This window comes from Artemia sp. Qi Xiang Cuo, chromosome 11, assembly GCF_049724085.1.
Source record: "Artemia sp. Qi Xiang Cuo chromosome 11, ASM4972408v1, whole genome shotgun sequence".
NCBI lineage: Eukaryota > Metazoa > Arthropoda > Branchiopoda > Anostraca > Artemiidae > Artemia > Artemia sp. Qi Xiang Cuo.
The window spans coordinates 55246244-55267076 of NC_142804.1; the positions used below are offsets into that span (position 1 = coordinate 55246244).

The 20833-nt window shown below is 38.2% G+C and overlaps 1 protein-coding gene across 2 annotated transcripts in view; it reads right to left on the minus strand.

Moving 5' to 3' along the window:
* cue (Low-density lipoprotein receptor repeat domain-containing protein cueball) overlaps positions 1-20833 on the minus strand; it is a 146249-nt gene that overhangs the window by 31736 nt on the left and 93680 nt on the right. For both annotated transcript variants that reach the window (XM_089096905.1, XM_089096906.1), the window contains exon 4: positions 16049-16252. In XM_089096905.1, the coding sequence (XP_088953031.1) occupies positions 16049-16252 (204 nt within the window). The remainder of the gene's footprint in view (positions 1-16048; positions 16253-20833) is intronic.

Genomic DNA, 20833 nt, shown 5'->3' on the forward strand with positions numbered 1-20833 from the left:
ATCAAAGTATCGAAACTGGCATCAAAGTAACAATATCAAAGTGAAAAAATGGGTTTGTGTCAACCTCAGAGTTTTTATTATCTGATGTTTGGACTGTTTTTAACAGAATTGCTATCTCAAAATTTTATCGGATGGGTTTGGGGAAAAAGGGCAGGGGGGGACTAGATTAAGCTTCGGTCTCTTTTGACTCTTTAAAAGTGAACTAGAACTTTCTATTTTCAATCAAATGAGCCCTCTGAAGTTTATACGAGTACCCCTTATATAAGAACCAGATATATCCCCAGAGTATAACTTACAACGCCTATCCCTGGGCCCTGGGGGGTTGTGTCGACCCTGGAGTTTTAATATCTGATGGTTGAACTATTTTTAAAAAAATAGTCACCTGAAATTTTTATCGGATGGGTTTATCCATCCGATACGCCCAAAGGAGTTGAGGACGGGAGGGGCTAGTTGCCCTCTGATCTTTTTCACTCTGAGAAAATGAACTACAACTTTTAATTTCCATTCAAATGAACCCTCTCTGACGTTTATACGAGCATACCTTCCATAAGAACCATATATACCCCCAGAGCAATACTTATAACGCCTTCCCCGGCCTTACTTATATCGGGGGGGGGGGGAGTGTTGACACAGGAGTTTTTCTTATCTGATCTGTGAACTATTTTTACGAAATGACCATATGTAAAGGTGTTTTTGTTATATGATCTTTCAACTATTATTAACAAAATGGCTCCCTCAAATTTTTTATCAGATGTATTTGGGGAAAAAGGGCTTGGGGGGCCAGTTGCCTTCTGATCACTTTTGACTCTTAAAAAGGACACTAGTACTGTCAATTTCCAGTCGAGTGAGCCCCCTTTGAAGTTTATACGACGACCCCTTATATATGACGTGCCTCTGGGAAAAAAATAAATGGAGTGCGGGGGGAGGCTAGCTACCCTCCGATCACTTTTGACTCTTAAAAATTGAATTACAATTTTCAATTTCCAATCAAATGAGCCCTCTAGGAATTTTATACGAGCATCCCTTCCATAACAACCATATATACCCCCAGGACATAACTTACAATGCCTACCCCCGGGCCCTGGGGGGGGGGTGGTGTGTCGACACCGGAGTTTTTTGTTATAATAAATTGGAACTTTTTTTTAACAAAATGTCTATATGAAAATTTTTATCTGATTCATTTTGGGCGTGAAGCGGGGGGGGGGGCTAGTTGCCCTCCGATCTCTTTTGACTCTTAAAGAGTGAATACGAACTTTCAATTTCAAATCGAATGAGCCCTCTCCAAAGTTTATACGAGCATCCCTTCCGTAAGACCTATATATGCCCCTAGAGAATTTCTCATGCCACCTGCCTTAGGTCATGAGCAGGTTCCGTCAACACAGGATCTTGCATTATCTGACATTGGAACTATTTTGCGGGATATGGGTATTAATTCATTAGGAGGCTTTGGGGAAAAATGGTTATGTGAGGGAAGGACTAGTATGCCTCGAAAATCTTTTGAGTCTTAAAAATTGAATCAGAAATTTCAATTTCCAATCAAAAGAGCCTCCTCTGAAGTTTATACGAGCATCCCTTTTATAAGAACCATAAATGCCCCCAGGACAACACTTACAACGCCTATCCCCCGGGCTCTGGGGGGTGATTTTGTTATCTAATTTTTGAACAATTTCCAACACACTGGCTATCTCAAAATTTGCAGGGGACGGGTTCGGGGAAAAAAGAGCGGGGGGGGGGGGCTAGTTTAACTCTCTTAACTCTTAAAAAGTGAACTAGAACTTTCAATTTACAATCAAATGAGCCCCCTATGAAGTTTATACGAGCATACCTTTCATAAGAACCATACATGCCCTCAGGGCATAACTTAGAACGCCTTCCCCTGTGCCCTGGGGGGTTCTATTCACACCGGATATTGTCTTATCCGACCTTTGAACTATTTTTAACAAGATGTCTATCTCAAAATTTTCATCAGATGGGTTGGGGGATAGCTGCCCTCAGATCTCTTTTGACTATTAAAAAGTGAGCTCGAACTTTCAATATCCAATTATATGAGCCCTCTCTGAAGTTTATACGAGCATCCATTTCATATGAATAATAAGTGCCCCAGGGCATAACTTACCACGCTTCTCCCCGAGCCCGGGGAACTTATGTTAACACTTGAGTTTTTTTTACCTGAATGTTGATAATTATCTTACTTTCTGACTAGTTCAACATGTATGTTAGATATTTGTGGGGGACTAAGTGTGTGGAGGGTAGTTGCCTTCCAATCTGTTTTTACTATTAAAGACTTAACTATAACTTTGAATTTACCATCAGATGAGCCCTCTCTGAATTTTTTACGAGCATCCCTTCAATGAGAACCACATATTCCCCAAGGGCATAACTTACAACACCTGCCCTCGAGCCCTGGGGGGGCTGTATTGACCCCTGGGTTTTCGTTATATGGTCTTTGAACTATTAAAAAAAAATATCTCAAAGTTCTTATCGGCTGGGTTGTAGAAAAAAGGGCGTGGAGGGGGGGGGGCTATGTGCCCTCCAATCTCTTTTGACTCTTAAAAAGTGAACTAGAACTTTCAATTTCCGATGAAATGATCCTTCTTTGTAGTTTATAAAAGCATTACTTCCATAATAACCACATATGCCCCCATGGCATATCTTATAATACCCGCTCCAGGGCCTTTGGGATTTTTGTCGACATGGGAGTTTGTGTTGTATGATCTTTGAACTTTTTTTTTCTACAAAATATCTATCTTAAAATTTGTATTGGATGCATTTGGGAAAATGAGGTGGTTTGGGGGGGGGGGATCTGGCTACCCTCCAATATCTTTTGACGCTTAAAAATTGAACTAGAACTTTCAATTTCCAACCAAATGGCCCTCTCTGAAGTTTATATGAACATTCCTTCCATAAGAACCATATATGCCCCAAGAGCATAACTTATAACCCTTGCCCCTCAAGACTGTGGGGGGAGTGTCCTGCTCAAACATATAATTTCTAGAACGTTCAACTACATTGAACAAAATGGCCATACCAAAATTTTGTTGGATGTGTTCGGGGAAATGGTAAGCGTGGAAGGGGTGTCAGTTGCCTTAGAATCACTTTCGACTATTAAAAAGAGAACTAGCCATTTAAATACCCAATCGAATGAGCCCTTTCTGAAGTTTCTACGACAACGTTGTCTATACAAAACCTTATATGCCCCCAGGGTATAACTCACAACCCTTGTCGTGAGGGCTGTGGGGAGTTGTCGTTCTCAAACACCTAATTTCCAGAACTTTAAACTACGTTGACTAAAATGGCTATCTAAAAATTTTGATTGGATGTGTTTGGGGAAAAGGTGGGCGTGGGGGGGACTAATTGCCCTACAATCACTTTCGACTATTAAAAAGGGCACTAGCCCTTTGAATTTCCAATCGAATGAGCCTTTTTTGAAATTTCTACGACAACGCCTTCTATAAACACCTTATATGCCCCCAGGGCATAACTTAAAACCCCTGCTTTGAGGGTTGTGAGGGAGTGTCCTCCTCAAAAACATATTTTCTATCTGGAAATCAACTACGCTGAACAAAATGGCTATCTAAAAATTTTTATTGAATGTGTTTGGTGGACTGATTGGCGTGGCGGGGGGGGGGGGGGGCTAGTTGCCCTCCAATCACTTTCGACTATTAAAAAGGGCACTATACCTTTAAATTTCCAATCGAATGAGACTTTTTGAAGTTTCTATGACAACGCCTTCTATAAAACCTTATATACCCCCAGGATATCTATTAAAACCCTTGTCCAGAAGGTAGTGGGGGAGTGTCCTCCTTACAACAGTATTGTCCGGCTGGAAATCAACTACGCTTAACCAAATGGCTATCTAAAAGTTTTGACTGGATGTGTTTGGAGGACTGATGGGCGTGAGGGGGGGGGGGCTAGGCGCCCTCCAATCATTTCGACTATTAAAAAGGGCACTTGCCCTTTGTATTTCTAATCGAATGAGCCTGTTTTGAAGTTTCTACGATAACGCCTTCTATAAAAACCTTATATGCCCCCAGGGCATAACTTAAAACCCTTGCCCTGAGGGTTGTGGGGGAGTGTCCTCCTGAAAAATATATTTTCTATGTGGAAATCAACAAAGCTGAACAAAATGGCTATCTCAAAATTTTGATTGGATGTGTTTGGGGGAATGATGGGCGTAGGGGGGGGCTATTTGCCCTTCAATCATTTTTGACTATAAAAAAGGGCACTAGAACTCTCGATTTCCAATTGATAGAGCCCCCTTTGAAGTTTCTAAGACGACCCCTTCCATATAAAGTGCCTCTGGAAAAAAAAAATAAATAAATAATAAAACATTGGAGCCGTATGGTCTTTACTATAGGCAACGCTACAGCGTTGCCTCTGATATCGACAGTTTTGAACTTGGTTATCAAACATCAAAATATTTAATGCCTTTAGACTACTCAGTGTTCATAAAAAGTAACGCGTTATCAAAGTAGTTTGTTCAAAGTAAAACATTAAAACTAAGATGAAGAAAATAAAATAATTTTTTTATTCAATATTTTGAACACCAAAAACCAATATATTTGAAACCTTTCTGAGGGTTGTGGGGGAGTGTCCTCCTCAAAAACATATTTTCTATTTGGAAATCAACTACGCTGAACAAAATGGCTTTCTCCGTTTAGGGAGAAAATACAGAAATTCCCAGCAGTCCGTTCAGGGGATACATTTTTTATTATGGTGGCTCAAGGGTACTCTTTCAATGCAAGCACAAGTTGACGGCATATTTTTACCGAAATTGCCCCTTATTAAGTTGTTTTCTATGGTTATACGAACTTTCTTGTGTACAAATAACTGCACTAATTACTAATAAACAAATACATATTTCGGATCACCATAAAAAGCTAATTTTTTTACTTAATGTTATCAATAGTTAGGTTCTAACGCTTCCGTTATTGACAAGGATCGTTATTTACTTACTATTCATTACTATGAAAGAATTTGACTTTTTTTTTTTTTTTTTTTTTTTTTTTTGTTTTTTTGTATCTCCAACCAAATCATATAGAAAAAATGTTTCTGGAAAACTATAAAGGGGTCACTTAGTCACAAATAAGAACTTATATTTTCCTTATTAAGGGTCAAAATCTATTCATAGGCAGCCAAAAATGGGGCACCACACATTTTTTTCCATGTTTTTCCCTATTCTCCCTCTTTCCTTATAATTACTTAATAGTCCCAAAATTCCAGGTGTGCCATGCCCCTTCCCCTGGCGGCGCCCATGAAAATCATTCACTTTAAAATTTTTGGTAGAAGAGAGAGGATGGTATGACTGATATGCACCCATATACATATCAGGGTGCATACCATCAGCAGCATGGTATGCACCCATATCCCCCTCCTCTCCATAAGTAAACAATTCGAAGCTTTTAGCGCTTAATATACAGGGGAAAGAGTCGGATCAATGGATCAAACATGGCGAGTTTAAGGGGACATGGCTCAGTCTGATAATAAATATGAGCTAACTTATTGAAAGACAGCAGCCATTTTGGTATAAGGCTCCACTTTTGATACCTACCCTCTTTTACCTTAAATTTCCCCCATGGGGAAATTTCAGGAAATTTAATGGTAGGAATAAAAACTATATTCTTGAAATGTGCTACCATATCATCATACCGACATAAGATGAAGTAACCATTGCATAAGGCATGTTTTTTTTGGCATTATGTTTTTTAACAGCTTGCTATTTAGTAGTTTTTTTTTATTTCATAATATGAAAATAAATTATAGTTATAGCTTACTAAAGACACAACTTAGTTAAAAAGAGTTTTAAGAGTTTTTATTATTAAGTTTACTATTTTTGACTTCCTGATGGAAAACATCTGTAACAACATATGTTTATAAGGAAAGTTCTAAAATATTAGAGGTCAACGGACAAGGCAACATTAATTTTAAAAGTATTTAATAGTATCTGATAGCAAATCATTTTGCGCAAATTTTAATTATATTATATTATAATTATTTTATCATAATATATTTTTAATTATTTTGTATTATATTATATTTTCAATCATATTATAATTTCTAGTTATATTAGAATTATTTTAGCAAATTATTCTTATCTTTTAAGTACATCGAAAATTGGTGGGAGAATGATTTAAAAAATGAAAATTTTCCCATTTTCTAAGCAAGTTTAGAGAACTCTCTTAGAAAAAGTTCAAGCAATATCGCAATCCTGGGTATATCTGAACTGATGACTCCAATGATATAAGCGATTTGCCCTTTCGATAAAAGTCACAGCTGTAGGCTTGTCCCAAAATTGCATGTCTCACAGGGAACATAAATCTTAATGCTTGAAATTTATAAAAAATTCTCAACCCCCAATAGCCTAAAATACCGAAAGAAAAAATTTAAGAGGAGAGTGGCGAGCAAAGTGAAAAGAAGAGATATTTTAATGCCACCACCCGGACAGAAGTCTTGTTTATGTCTCAATAATATTCTTCATCTGGATCAACATCTTACCGCGGTTGAACGCTCGTTAATTGTTCCGAATATAAGCTACTAGGTCGTTTGAAGTCAAAGGCACAATCCTTGCAGAGAGCAAATCAACAGCAAAAACATTGAACTATTCCTGCTGATTATTATCTGTTTTATAAGATGTCCATCACCGCCGCCACCCCCACCAGCTGGTATTTAAGTACTTGGCAAGGCTTAGACATATCGTCAAGCAAATCAATGGCACAAATTTTTTTTGTTTAAACGATCTCCAAGAAAGACAGAATCTTGTCAACCCTTACCCAAGAGGAGAAGGTGAAGGAATTCAACCTAGACTCATATAGAAGAGCAAAGTAGACCCGTATAGAGGGCTTCAAACCAATGAGAACATTAGAGGTCGTTAACCTAAGAAGAAATGTGGTCTCTTGAAAATCATTATCTATTTTATAGGATATCCATCCATATGGCAGGTATTTAAGTATTTGGCATGGCTTAGGCACATCGTCCAGCAACTGACGGCACCACCTAGGAAGAGGATGGGGAAGAGATTGAAGCTAGACCGTATAGAAGACTAAAATACATCCACAGAGAGGGTTCCAGACCAATAATTAGGGTTACGAAAAACCCGCTAAGAGTACATAAAAGCTCATCAGCCTAAATAGCAATGTGGTCTCATGAAAATCATCATCTGTTTTATAGAATTAATTTAAAAAAACTTTTTCCACAAAATAAGTTTTTCAAAGAAAAGTAAAGAAATCCATTAAACGAAAAATGAGCAAAAATAAAATCAAATAATCTACTAGGCGTGAAAATACCACAAATCAGCATCGATAAATAAATGAAACCCAAAACGAACAGAAATTACAGTAATTAACCGAGTCAAACTCAAAACGAGCAGTAATTAACATAAGTTGGGTGCCAAACCCCTATGCCTTCCCAAGGCCAGAACAAAATTTGCACTTTACTGAAAAAATATAAAGGTTCTTACTTTTATAACTTTAATAAATCAAATAATATTAACATTTTGATTACTAAATATCAGTATATGTATATTAAACTGACAATGCATATTCATTTGTATTTTTTCAGTAAAGTGCAAATTTTGTTCTGGCAAATGGATATCTCAAAATTTTGATTGGATGTGTTTGGGAAAATGGTGGGCGTGAGAAGGGCGTTAGTCGCTCTCCAATCACTTTCAACTATTAATAAAAAGGCACTCAATTTCCAATTGAATGAGCCCTTTTGAAGTTTCTACGCTTTCAATAAAAACCTTATACCCTCCCAGGGCAAACTTGAAACCCTTGCACTAAGGGCTCTGAGGGGGTTATCATCCTAAAAGACCTAATTTCCAGAACTTTCAACTACGTTGAACAAAATGGATATCTCAAAATTTTAATTCGATGTATTTGGGAAAATGGTGGGCGTGAGAGGGGCGTAAGTCGCTATCCAATCACTTTCAACTATTAAAAAAGGCACTAGCCCTTTCAATTTCCAATTGAATGAGCCCTTTTGAAGTTTCTACGACAACGCTTGCAATAAAAAATTTATATGCCCCCAGAGCATATCTTACAACCCTTGCACTGAGGGCTGTGGGGGGAGGGGTTGTCATCCTTAAAGACCTAATTACCAAAACTATCAACTACGCTGAATAAAATGGCTATCTAAAAATTTTGATTGGATGTGTTTGGGGAAAAGGTGGGCGTGAGAGGGGGTTAGTTGCCCTCAAATCACTTTTGACTATTAAAAAGGGTACTAGCCCTTTGAATTTCCAATCAAATGAGCACTTTTTCAAGTTTCTACGACAAAGATTTCAATAAACACCTTTTATGCCCCAAGGGCATAACTTATGATCCTTGAGGAAGGAAGGGCATATCTTATGATTTTTGAGGAAGACACTCCCCAAGGGGAGTGTCTTCTTCAAAAATATGTTTTGTATCTGGAAATCAACTACGCTGAACAAAATGGCTATCTCAAAATTTTTATTGGATGTATTTGGGGGAATGATGGGCGTGGGGGGGGTGGGCTAGTTGCCCCCAATAACTTTCGACTATTAAAAAGGACACTAGCCCTTTGAATTTCCAATCGAATGAGTTTTTCTGGAAGTCTTTCTCCCCAAGGGGAGTGTCTTCCTCAAAAATATGTTTTCTATCTGGAAATCAACTACGCTGAACAAAATGGCTATCTCAAAATTTGTATTGGATGTATTTGGGGGAATGATGGACGTTGGGGGGGGGGGGCTAGTTGCCCCCAATAACTTTCGACTATTAAAAAGGACACTAGCCCTTTGAATTTCCAATCGAATGAGTCTTTCTTGAAGTTTCTACGACAACGCCTTCTATAAAAACTTTATATGCCCCCAGGGCATAACTTAAAACCCTTGCCCTCCAATCACTTTCGACTATTAAAAAGGGCACTAGCTCTTTGAATTTCCATTTGAATGAGCCTTTTTGAAGTTTCTACGACAATGCATTCTATAAAAACTTTATATGCCCCCAGGGCATAACTTAAAACCCTTGCCCCGAGGGTTGTGGGGGAGTTTCCTCCTCAAAAATATATTTTCTATCTGGAAATCAACTATGCTGAGCGAAATAGCTATATCAAAATTTTGATTGGATGTGTTTTGGGGAATGATGGGCATGGGGGGGGGCTAGTTGCCCTCCAATAATTTTGACTATTAAAAAGGGCACTATCCCTTTGGATTTCCAATCGAATGAGCCTTTTTGAAGTTTCTACGACAACGCCTTCTATAAAAACCTTATATGCCCCAAGGTCATATCTTAAAACCTTTGCCCTGAAGGTTGTGGGGGAGTGTCCTCCTCAAAAACATAATTTCTATCTGGAAATCTTCTACGCTGAACAAAATGGCTATCTCAAAATTTTTATTGGATGTGTTTGGGGGAATGATGGGCGTGAGAGGGGGGCTAATTGCCCTCCAATCACTTTCGACTCTTAAAAAGAGCACTAGCCCTTTAATTTCCAATCGAATGAGCCTGTTTTGAAGTTTCTACGACAACGCCTTCTATAAAAACCTTATATGCCCCCAGGTCATATCTTAAAACCCTTGCCCTGAGGGCTGTGGGGGAGTGTCCTCCTTAAAAATATATTTTCTATCTGGAAATCAACTATGCTGAACGAAATAGCTATATCAAAATTTTGATTGGATGTGTTTGGGGGAATGCTGGGCGTGGGGGGGCTAGTTGCCCTCCAATCAATTTCGACTATTAAAAAGGGCACTATCCCTTTGAATTTCCAATCGAATGAGCCTTTTTGAAGTTTCTACGACAACGCCTTCTATAAAAACCTTATATGCCCCAAGGTCATTAAAAAGTCGACTATTAAAAAGGGCACTAGCCACTCCAATTTGCAATCGAATGAGCCCTTTTCGAACTTTCTACGACAACTCCTTCGATACGAAGTGCCCGGGTAAGGAGAAAAAAACAAAAAAAAACCGAAAAAAACAACACATTGTGCCCACATCGTTCTTTAATTAGGCAGCGCTAGCGCGCTGCCTATGATTTCTACCCACAAGGCTGGTATTTAAGTACTTGACAAGGCCTAGGCACGCCGTCAAGCAATTGATGGCACACAAAAATTGTTGCCAAAACAATCTCCAAGAAAGACAGATTTTTGACCACAGGTAACCAGGAGAAGGGGAAAAGATTCTAGCTAGATCAATATAAAAAATTGAATAGACCCATATACAGCACACCAGACCTTAGGGTTGCAAAAGACCGTTAAGAGTACATAAAAGGTCATTAACATAAGAAGCAATGTTGTCTCTTGAAAACTCTTGTCTGTTTTATAGAATATCTATCCAGACAGACGGTACTTAAGTCCTTTCCAAGAACTAGGCATGTCGTCATTCGATTAATGGGACAGCAAATATCTCGGTATATAACGAGCAATATAACGAGGTGCAACAAACCTACCTTCCCGTAAAAAGCATGGGAGTGGGGGAGGAGTAGAAATGGAGCCACTGATTCACTTTGACTACGGTTTAAAAACTTTCCATTATTCTACTTAAACAAGAGGCAACATAGCTACTTCTCTGCTTAACAGCTGGTGATGGGAGAAGTGGGAGGTGTTTGTGGGGCATAAGACCCACTTTATTGCTTCAATAATAAAGACTGGAAGTCTTTACGTGATTCCGCTTCTAACAAGAGGATACAAAAGTCAATTCTACAAAAGTTGGCAGTTGGAGGGGTTTGTAGGGGGCAGAGAATCACTGTGTGCCTCATTGCCTCTAACACAACCGTCTCTCTTTAAACAAGTTGGTAGTGGTAGAGGTTCAGGGGGCGCACAATGTCACTTTGTGCCTCATTGCCTCTAACACAAACATCTTTCTTCTAACAAGTTGGCAGTGGTAGATGTTTGGAGGGGGCACGGAATCACTTTGTACTTCTGACCCTACACACTGAAAATCATTGCATTTCTACGATTCTGAAAAATTCACTACCTGTCAGTATTTCTGCTAAACAATTGGCAATGGGGGAGGATTAAGCACAGCTTTGATTTGACAGTTTTGCACCTACATAGCATTTAACCTAGTTATTGAAATAAGTTTCCACGGGTCACCACTTCGCCCTCCACAATTGTAGTCTGAAACTCCTTACATAATTATGGTTAAAAAACTATACAGCATGATCATATTCATTTAAAAATTTGGTAAGGGAGGAGGGAGAGTTTTCCAGGGACCAAGGCTTAATGACCTCCTCAGAAAATATAGATTTATATTATGGGCATGATTTCGGTTTAACAAGCTAATACATGCCAACCCTTCTACTTCAATGTATGTGTGAAGAATGTTCCATTAGTATAATTTGGAGCCCTATCCCCGGGGGTTGTATGAATTAAGTCTGTCCAGAAGCTGCTTTCTTTTAACGTTTCAATCATCCTGAGGTAAATGACTGTCTTAAACGTCTGATCCGATACTATGAAACAACAGGGATATTGGGATGCCCGGGGGCAAATAGGGCAAGAAAGAGGGCTGGTTGTACTCTATCTGGGTTTGATCCCGGAAAGAGGAAATTGGAACTTCCCATTTCTTAAAATTAGAAAAAAGAAAAAAAAAGTAGAAAGAAGGAATTCATGCAAAAGGGAGAAGTTTTTGCTTGAAGTCCCCCCCCCCCAAACCTCAATGAAGGCCACGGTCGTAGTTGAAATTAGCTGAAAACAATACATGTTTCGAACATACATCGGTTTTGTCATGACCATCAAAAGGATTAAAAAATCAATTTCGTTTAAATTCCATCATAGGCAGCGCTGCCTGAGTTAAGAACGATGTGGCCACAATGTGTTTTTTTTTTTCTCCGACAGACCCTTCGTATCGAAGGAGTTGTCGTAGAAACTTCGAAAAGGGCTCATTCGATTGGAAATTGTGGTGGCTAGTGCCCATTTTAATAGTCGAAAGTGATTGGAGGAAAACTAGCGCCCCCACGCCCATCACTCCCCCAAATACATTCAATCAAAATTTTGAGATAGCCATTTTGTTCAGCGTAGTTGATTTCCAGATAGAAAATGTGTTTTGAGGAGGACACTCCCCCACTACCCTCAGGGCAAGGGTTTTAAGTTATGCCCTGGGGGTATAGAAGGTTTTTATAGAAGGTGTTGTCGTAGAAACTTCAAAAAAGACTCATTCGACTGGAAATTCAAAGGGCTAGTGCCCTTTTTAATAGTCGAAAGTGATTGGAGGGCAACTAGCCCACACCCCCCCACCCATGCCCATCATTTCCCCGAACATATCCAATCAAAATTTTGAGATAGTCATTTTGTTCAGCGTAGTTGATTTCCAGATAGATAATATATTTTTGAGGAGGACACTCCCCCACAACCCTCGGGGCAAGGGTTTTAAGTTATGCCCTGAGGGCATATACGAACGATGTTGGCACAATTTACTATTTATTATATTTTTCCTTTAGAGCTGGGCACTTCATATGGAAGTGGTTGTCGTAGAAACTTCAAAAGGGGCTCATTCGATTGGAAATTGAGAGTTCTAGCGCCCTTTTTAATAGTCAAAAGTGATTGGACGGCAACTAGCCCCCCCCCACGCCCATCATTCACCAGAACACATCCAATCCAACTTTTGAGATAGCCATTCTGTTCAGCGTAGTTGATTTCCAGATAGAAAATATGTTTTTGAGGAGGACACTCCTCCACAACCCTCAGAGCAAGGGTTTTAAGTTATGCCCAGGCGGCATATAAGGTTTTTAAAGAAGGCGTTGTCGTAGAAACTTCAAAGCAGGCTCATTCGATTGGAAATTCGAAGAGCTAGTACCCTTTTTAAAAGTCAAAAGTGATTGGAGGGCAACTAGCCCCCCCCCCCCGCGCCCATCATTACCCCAAACACATCCAATCAAAATTTTGAGATAGCCATTTTGTTCAGCGTAGTTGATTTCCAGATGGAAAATATGTTTTGAGGAGGACACTCCCCCACAACCCTTGTGGCAAGGGTTGTAAGTTATGCCCTGGGGGCATATAAGAACGATGTTGACACAATTTACTATTTATTATATTTTTCCTTAAGAGCTGGGCACTTCATATGGAAGTGGTCGTTATAGAAACTTCAAAAGGGGCTCATTCGATTGGAAATTGAGAGTTCTAGTGCCCTTTTTAATAGTTGAAAGTGATTGGACGGCAACTAGCCCCCCCCCCCCCCAAGCCCATCATTCCCCAGAACACATCCAATCAAGCTTTTGAGATAGCCATTCTGTTCAGCGTAGTTGATTTCTAGATAGAAAATATATTTTTGAGCAGGATACTCCCCTACAACCCTCAGGGCAAGGGTTTTAAGTTATACCCTAGGGGTATATAAGGTTCTTATAGAAAGCGTTGTCGTAGAAACTTCAAAGCAGGCTCATTCGATTGGAAATTCAAAGGGCTAGTAACCTTTTTAATAGTCGAAAGTGATTGGGGGGCAACAAGCCCCAACCACGCCCATCATTTCCTCAAACACATCTACTCACAATTTTGAGATAGCCATATTGTTCAGCGTAGTTGATTTCCAGTTATAAAAGATTGTTTTTGAGAAGGAAACTTCCCCACAACCCTCGGTGCAAGTGATTCGAGCTATGACCCGGGGGTATATAAAGTTTTTATAGAAAGCGTTGTCGTAGAAACTTCAAGAAAGGCTCTTTCGATTGGAAATTCCAAGGACTAGTGCCCTTTTTAATAGTCGAAAGTGATTGGAGGGCAACTAACCCCCCTGTCACGCCCACCTTTTCCCCAAACATATCCAATCAAAATTTTGAGATAGCCATTTTATTCAAAATAGTTTTAAGTTCTGTATATTAGGTTTTTGAGGATGACAACCCCCTCACAGCCCTCAGGGCAAGGGTTGTAAGTTATGCCCTGGGGTCATATAAAGTTTTTATAGAAGGCATTATCGTAGAAACTTCAAAAAGGGCTCATTCGATTGGAAATTCCAAGGACTAGTGCCCTTTTTAATAGTCGAAAGTGATTGGAGGGCAACTAACCCCCCTGTCACGCCCACCTTTTCACCAAACATATCCAATCAAAATTTCGAGATAGCATTTTATTCAAAATAGTTTAGGTTCTGTAAATTAGGTTTTTGAGGATGACAACCCCCTCACAGCCCTCAGGGCAAGGGTTGTAAGTTATGCCCTGGGGGCATATAAGGTTTTTATAGAACGCGTCATCGTAGAAACTCCAAAAAGGACTTATTTAGTAAGAAATTGAAATGGCTATTGGCCTTTATAATAGTCGAAAGCAATGGAATGCAACTAGTACCCCTTCCACGCCCACCATTTCCTAAAACACATCCAATCAAAATTTTGAGATAGCCATTTTGTTCCACACAGTTTCAAGTTCAGGAAATTATACCTTTGAGCAGGGCACTCCCTCCAGAGTCTTCAGGGCAATGGTTATAAATTATGCCCTGGGGGCATATAAGTTTTTACTGAAATCTTTGTCGTAGAAACTTGAAAAAGAGCACATTTGATTTGAATTTCAACGGTCTATTGTCCTGTTCAATAGTCGAATGTGATTTGAAGGTAATTAGTCCCCCTCTCACGCCTATCTTTCCTCCAAAACACATCCAATAAAATCTTTTAGATGGCCATTTTGTTCAGTGATGTGAGTTATTCCCTGTAAGCATATAAGGTTTTTATAGAACGCGTTGTCGTAGAAATTTCAAAAAGGGCTCATTCGATTGGAAATTCGAAGGGCTAGTACCCTTTTTAATAGTCAAAAGGGATTGGGGGTGCAACAAGCCCCCCCGACCCCCCTCCCCCACACCCATCATTCCTCCAAACACATCCAATCAAAATTTCGAGATATCCATTTTGTTCCACGCAGTTTAAAGTTTAGAAAATTATACCTTTGAGCTGGACACTCCCCCCACAGTCTTCAGGGCAACGGTTATAAGTTATGCCCTGGGGGCATATAAATGTTTTTAAAAAATATAAATGTTTTCACTTTCATAACTTTAATAAATCAAATAATATTAACATTTTGATTAACAAATATCAGTATAAGTATATTAAACTGACAATGCTCATTCCATTAGTATTTTTTCAGTAAAGTGCAAATTACGTTGTGGCCTTGGGAAGGCATAGGGTTTTGAGCCCTACTCATGTTAATGTCTGCTCGTTTTGAGTTTGACTCGGTTATTTATTGTAATTTCTGTTCGTTTTGGGTCTCATTATATTTATCGATGCTGATTCGTGGTAGTTTCACGCTTGGTAGATTATTTGATTTTATTTTTGCTCATTTTTGGTTTAATGGAGTTCTTTACTTTTCTTTGAAAAACTTATATTGTCGAAAAAGTTTTTTTTAATTAATTTCATTCAAAGAGGGAAAATTGATACCTAACAAAAATTACTAAAATACCAACTGACTATTTTTGAAGCGATTTGTTTAGTTTTAAGTAAAGCAGATTAAATTGAATTGAAAACAATATACATTTTGGACGGATGTCTTTTTTTTTTTAAAGATGTCTTTTTTTATTAAAAAAAAATAAAAAAAATATTTTCATTTGGTTCTAAGATAGAACTGATTATTCATTGCATATTTCTGCAAGATTTAGGTTTCGTTTATTCGCTTATAGTAGTTTCTGTCTGTCATTAGATTAATTTATTAGGTGACTTGGTTCATTTGGCGATATTTTCATTTGGTTCTAAGCTTGAACTGATTATTCAATGCGTATTTCTTCTAGTTTTAGGTTTCGTTTATTCGCTTATAATAGTTTCTGTCCGTCATTAGACTGATTTATTAGGTGACTTGGTTCATTTGGCGATATTTTCATTTGGTTCTAAGCTTGAACTGATTATTCATTGTATATTTCTTCTAGTTTTAGGTTTTGTTTATTCGCTTATGATAGTTTCTGTCCGTCATTAGACTAATTTATTAGGTGACTTCAGTTCTGATCATTCAGTTCTGAATGTTTAATTATCTTTCTTTGCTTTTCTTTCAAGAACTTATTTTGAACTTTTTTCCATAGATTTTCAAAATGTTTACAGCAGTAAAACAAAACAACTTTCAATTATATCCTATCACGGACTTTTCTTGAAATACAAAAATTAATACAGACTATGGACGATTTAGAAAGTGTCGAAAGTCTTACCGATTACTACCATCTGTTGTGACAGACTCTATATCATAGGTATACCCCGGTTTAGCATTTGTGAAATAAAGTCGGTTGCCGAATATCGTCAAACCATGTGGCTGATAGAGGGCGTCTCTTACTACGTCAATTCGACCAGATCCATTGGTAAATGCGCTCTCAATGCTTGGACTCTCGAAGTTCCAATTTGTCCAGAATAAACGACTAAAAGGCAATATCATTATTATAATAAGTAAATGTGGCAAATCATGGTAAATAATATAACTGAATGTCTTTCTCAGCACCTATCTTTGTGCACAGCTTCTCTGCGAAACTTATATATACAGGGTATATATACAAGGCCAGAACATAATTTGCACTTTACTGAAAAAAATGCAAACGAATGGGCATTGTCAGTTTAATATACATATACTGATATTTAGTAATAAAAATGTTAATATTATTTGATTTATTAAAGTTATAAAAGTAAAACATTAATATTTTTTTCAGTAGAGTGCAAATTATGTTCTGGCCTTGGGAAGGCATAGGGGTTTTGAGCCCAACTTATTCTAATTTCTGTTTGTTTTGAGTTTAAGTCGGCTATTTATTGTAATTTCTGTCGTTTTGGGTTTAATTTAGTTATCGATGCTGATTTGTGGTAGTTTCACGCTTGTTAGATTATTTGATTTTATTTTGGATCATTTTTTGTTTAATGGAGTTGTTTAATTTTCTTTGAAAAACTTATTTTGTGGAAACATGTTTTTTTTAATTAATTTCTAAAATGGCCCACAGAACCATTGGCTTGGTCACCCTTGGTTTAAAGAATGGTCTTAAGTAATCAGAGGGCTCTTCCAAACCAACATATGGTACAATCACATTCAGCACACGGTCAACTAAATTTCAACACACATTTAAACTAAATGATATCCCTATTAAAGTGGATTACTTTGATGGACATTGTCCTAAGGAATACATGAAAAGCTATGAGGAAAGATGGCATCACGTGGAATGGTAAAACTCTCCTAGGCTTAGATTAAATCCTAGATAAAAAGAAATAAAAAAATGGTTTTATGAAGGAAGTAAAGACGAATTTTAAAACTTTTAAATGTTTTAGGCTTTCTACCGCCGAACATTGTTCATTCGCAAGTTAGCCCAAGCTAACTTTCTATTGGCCCGATTCCCATAAAACCATTAATCAGACGGGAAATACAGAACAACATATGCTTGAAAAAACAATTCAGCATAGACAACCAGGCTAACCTGTCCCTGAAGACATTTGTAAGAAACAAGCAAAAGAATTTGCTAACTAAGAAATATTAGCTATCATGGATTCCCTGTCAATGTCAAACTGGACATCCTGGGTAGCAGGATGTCATTTGGCATAAAAACATGGACCATCCTGCTCCATTATCAGTCTTCAAATTTTGCCTTTCAAAATCTCCACAAAAGTTTCTGCAACAATATTTGCTAGGGCAGGCTATATTCAAGAATTAGGGGGGAGAGGTTGGATGTATAATGCACGAAAATAATTATAAAATCCAATATTTTTAGATTCTACTGAAGTATTAGCGGTACTATTATAGTTTTAAGTTAGAAAAATAATCTTGCATCAAGATTACCAAAAGTAGTAGGACAATTGTAGCAATAAATTCGTATAATCTTAATTTTTCAGTCTGCAAAACCGAGACCACGCTGTTTATTAATTTCAAAATTTTTTGTTTATCCTGGGGATACAAAAGTGTTATCTAAAAAAAATATTAGATAACAATTCTAAAAAAAAGTATTATTCAGGGAGGGGGGGGGGGAATATAAGCTCGGGAAAAAAATCGGAACATTCTACTAGTCTATCCTACCCTTGAACATACTTGTAAAAAGCCAAGAAAAGAATTGAGCCATTAGCCATCCCTTACAATTTCCTACTGGTCTGCTAACAGTGAGTAAAAAAGGGGACGGATCAATCCCATCCAAGCGAAAATGCGATTGTCTTTGTTTGTGAAGGTGGAGGACACTAACCATCTAGCCAATTGATCTACGACAATGGAAATTTTCACGGTGCTTTTTATTCTTATTTCTCGTCACGTCATGTTTGAGGGGTTCCCGGCTCTCTTTAAAGTTCTCAAAAAATTTGTTCCCATAATTGAAAATTGCCGTTCTGTTTGATCAGTATGATAGTTCCTACAGGGCTCGGAATGATTCCTGCTCATTAGAAAAGGGACTTGACGACCTGTCAAAAGACTTGTAGGAGTGAAAAAAGGTACCAATAGGGACCTAAGTGGGAAAGATTTTGATTGCCATTCATGGTCAAAATATTCCTTTGCTCATAAATCAGAAGCGGTTGCCAAGTAATCCAAAGAATCATCATATTCATGAGAATTAGAAGGAACTCACTTTCCCTGGAGACGGGTCAGTTCTCTTTATTTTCCTATTTTCTTTTTGTTCAAACTTTTGGTTACGTTTATTTTAAAAAAAATAAAAAAAAGAAAAAAAAAAGAAAAGCAACTTCAAGACATAAAACAAGTAAATACAATCAATACGACTTCAGCTTGTAAGCTAACTCATTCACTTCTTCATCTTCTTTGAGAGATCGGTGAACTTGCTTATCAGGTCCCACTTCCTCTTTTGTATGTCCTTTTCAGTCCACTCTTTTTCATCTGTTCTGTTTTTTTCATCTTCTCGTGTTTTCATGGCACTCTCTTGTAGCGAAATGGCCATGGCGATGTCCACCAAATCCTTTGAAGCCATCACTCACTGCAAGTAATCGGTGGCCTCTTTCAACAAGGCGTTAACGATTGCTCATTTTGTTTTTCAGAGGTCTTTTTTCCTTGCAATGATTCCTGAAGTCTATAGAGAGGTCAACTAGGTTCAGCTCCCTTTCTTTCTCTTGGTCTTGGACGTTCAGACGCTTGTTCTTATGCCTTGCGCTAAACATAGTCTTGGTGTTTAACCAAGTCTAAGTCAACAACTCTTTGGAAATAGAAAACCTTTCAGGTTTGCTTCCATATGTGTTCAATTTGCCAATAACAAACAGCTTTGTATTCAGGACTCTTTCTTACACAAAGGCTCTGTCCGACAGAAGAAGTCTTCCCGAGAGTGAAAAACCCCTCTCTAAATGAGCACTGTCATGCAATAATGTCAACACAGCTTTTACAAACATCAACAAAAGCGTATAATTTTGCCCACCAAAAGCATCCTTCATAGAGAAGATTTGATGCCAGTAATGGTCGACATGAGATGGCATTGACTCTACTGAGTTCTAGGCTTGCAGAAACATCCATTAACTTCTAACATTGTCAACACTTACTCCTACTGGGATCACTCAAGCGAGCACAACTATATCTGATAGACTTCTAGATTTTTTCCTTTCCTTGGGATCCAGGTTCTTAGACACTTCGAGAATGCTGTTAGAAGAGATGGGGCACTTCTTAATCAAGTGTTTGGCAGCTGCCGTGAAATGCCTTCGCGCCCTTTGACAGAATCCTTGTATTTTTGCTAAGGTGAGTCTCTGAGCAGCTAATGCAAGCTCAACCTGCTCATCTACAATAGTGACCTGCAAATAGTTGTCCGAGTTCTCAATCAAACTGGTAAAAATTTCATCCGCAGAAATGAGAAAGTCAGGTTTCAGAAGTCTTGCCAAAACCGTGAGAAGTAAGTTTTTCAGATCAACATGAAGAGCATGCACAAGAGTTTCGTTCTTCTGAAATGCTGCCGTGAATTTCGTAAAAATCTCCGACGATGAATACAAGAATTTGAGTTCTCCAATCATATATTCCCTTTTTAGGTTGCTTAAAATCTAGAGATACTTTGCTGATGACGCGATATTCAACAAATGTTTCTTGGATGGCATGTAATTCAAAAAATACTTCAAGAGTGCTAGCCATTGATCAATCGCTTGGCAAACAGCAGGACCCAAAGTCAGTCATCTTGTTGAGACGCGCTGAATAAAACTATTGTATGGGACACTTTTATTTTTAGGGCATTCTCGAAAATCTTCCATCTTGCAGGCCAGCCAAGGAAAGAAATGCCTCAAGATGACAACCAAGTTAGATGACTCCTCTCCAAATTCCTGGAGCCCTTTCATGAGTGCGTTTTGCACAGCATGGATGTTAAACGTTCCAAATTTCATAAGCTCTTTTGAAGGCTTTTTCTTCTTGAATGCATTCATTTGCAAACATACCTATTGGCATTAGGCCCATTCCTGCCTATAATTATTAGTCTTGCAAGAGGTAAATTATCGCTCTCAATGTATGACATCAGCTTCTATACAATGTCCTCACCAGTAGCATGTCCCATGAAATACCTCACCAGATGGCGCTTCACAACTTTTCGGGTTGCAGCGGTAGCTAGCAACCTAGTAGGAGACGATCACGTCGAATGTTAAGAAATATAATAACCCATAACTCCTAAAAATAGACTCAGGTCAAAACAAAAAGTACACCATTATAACTACCTTGTCCGAAACCCCTATATAGGAAAATTACTTTCCCTTGGCTTGAACAACAAGGGAAATCTATTGGCTTGAAAATCAAGAAAAGTGGCCACTACTACATCAGTCTGTCTAAACGGCATCTTTTTTCCCACAGATAGCTTGGCACTAGAACATCGTAGGGAGTTGTTCGATGGCTCATTTTAAAGGAAATTACTAGATCTAGTGCCATTTGTAATAATTTTTTTTTATAGAACCAACTTTTCCACTAAAAACTACATTTTTATGGCCAATCTTGATGAATGACGTCATAATCGTAGTTAGTAACCATATTTGAAGTAATAAGTGAATTCAATATGTGTGCACGCTTATCTTTCGACAAG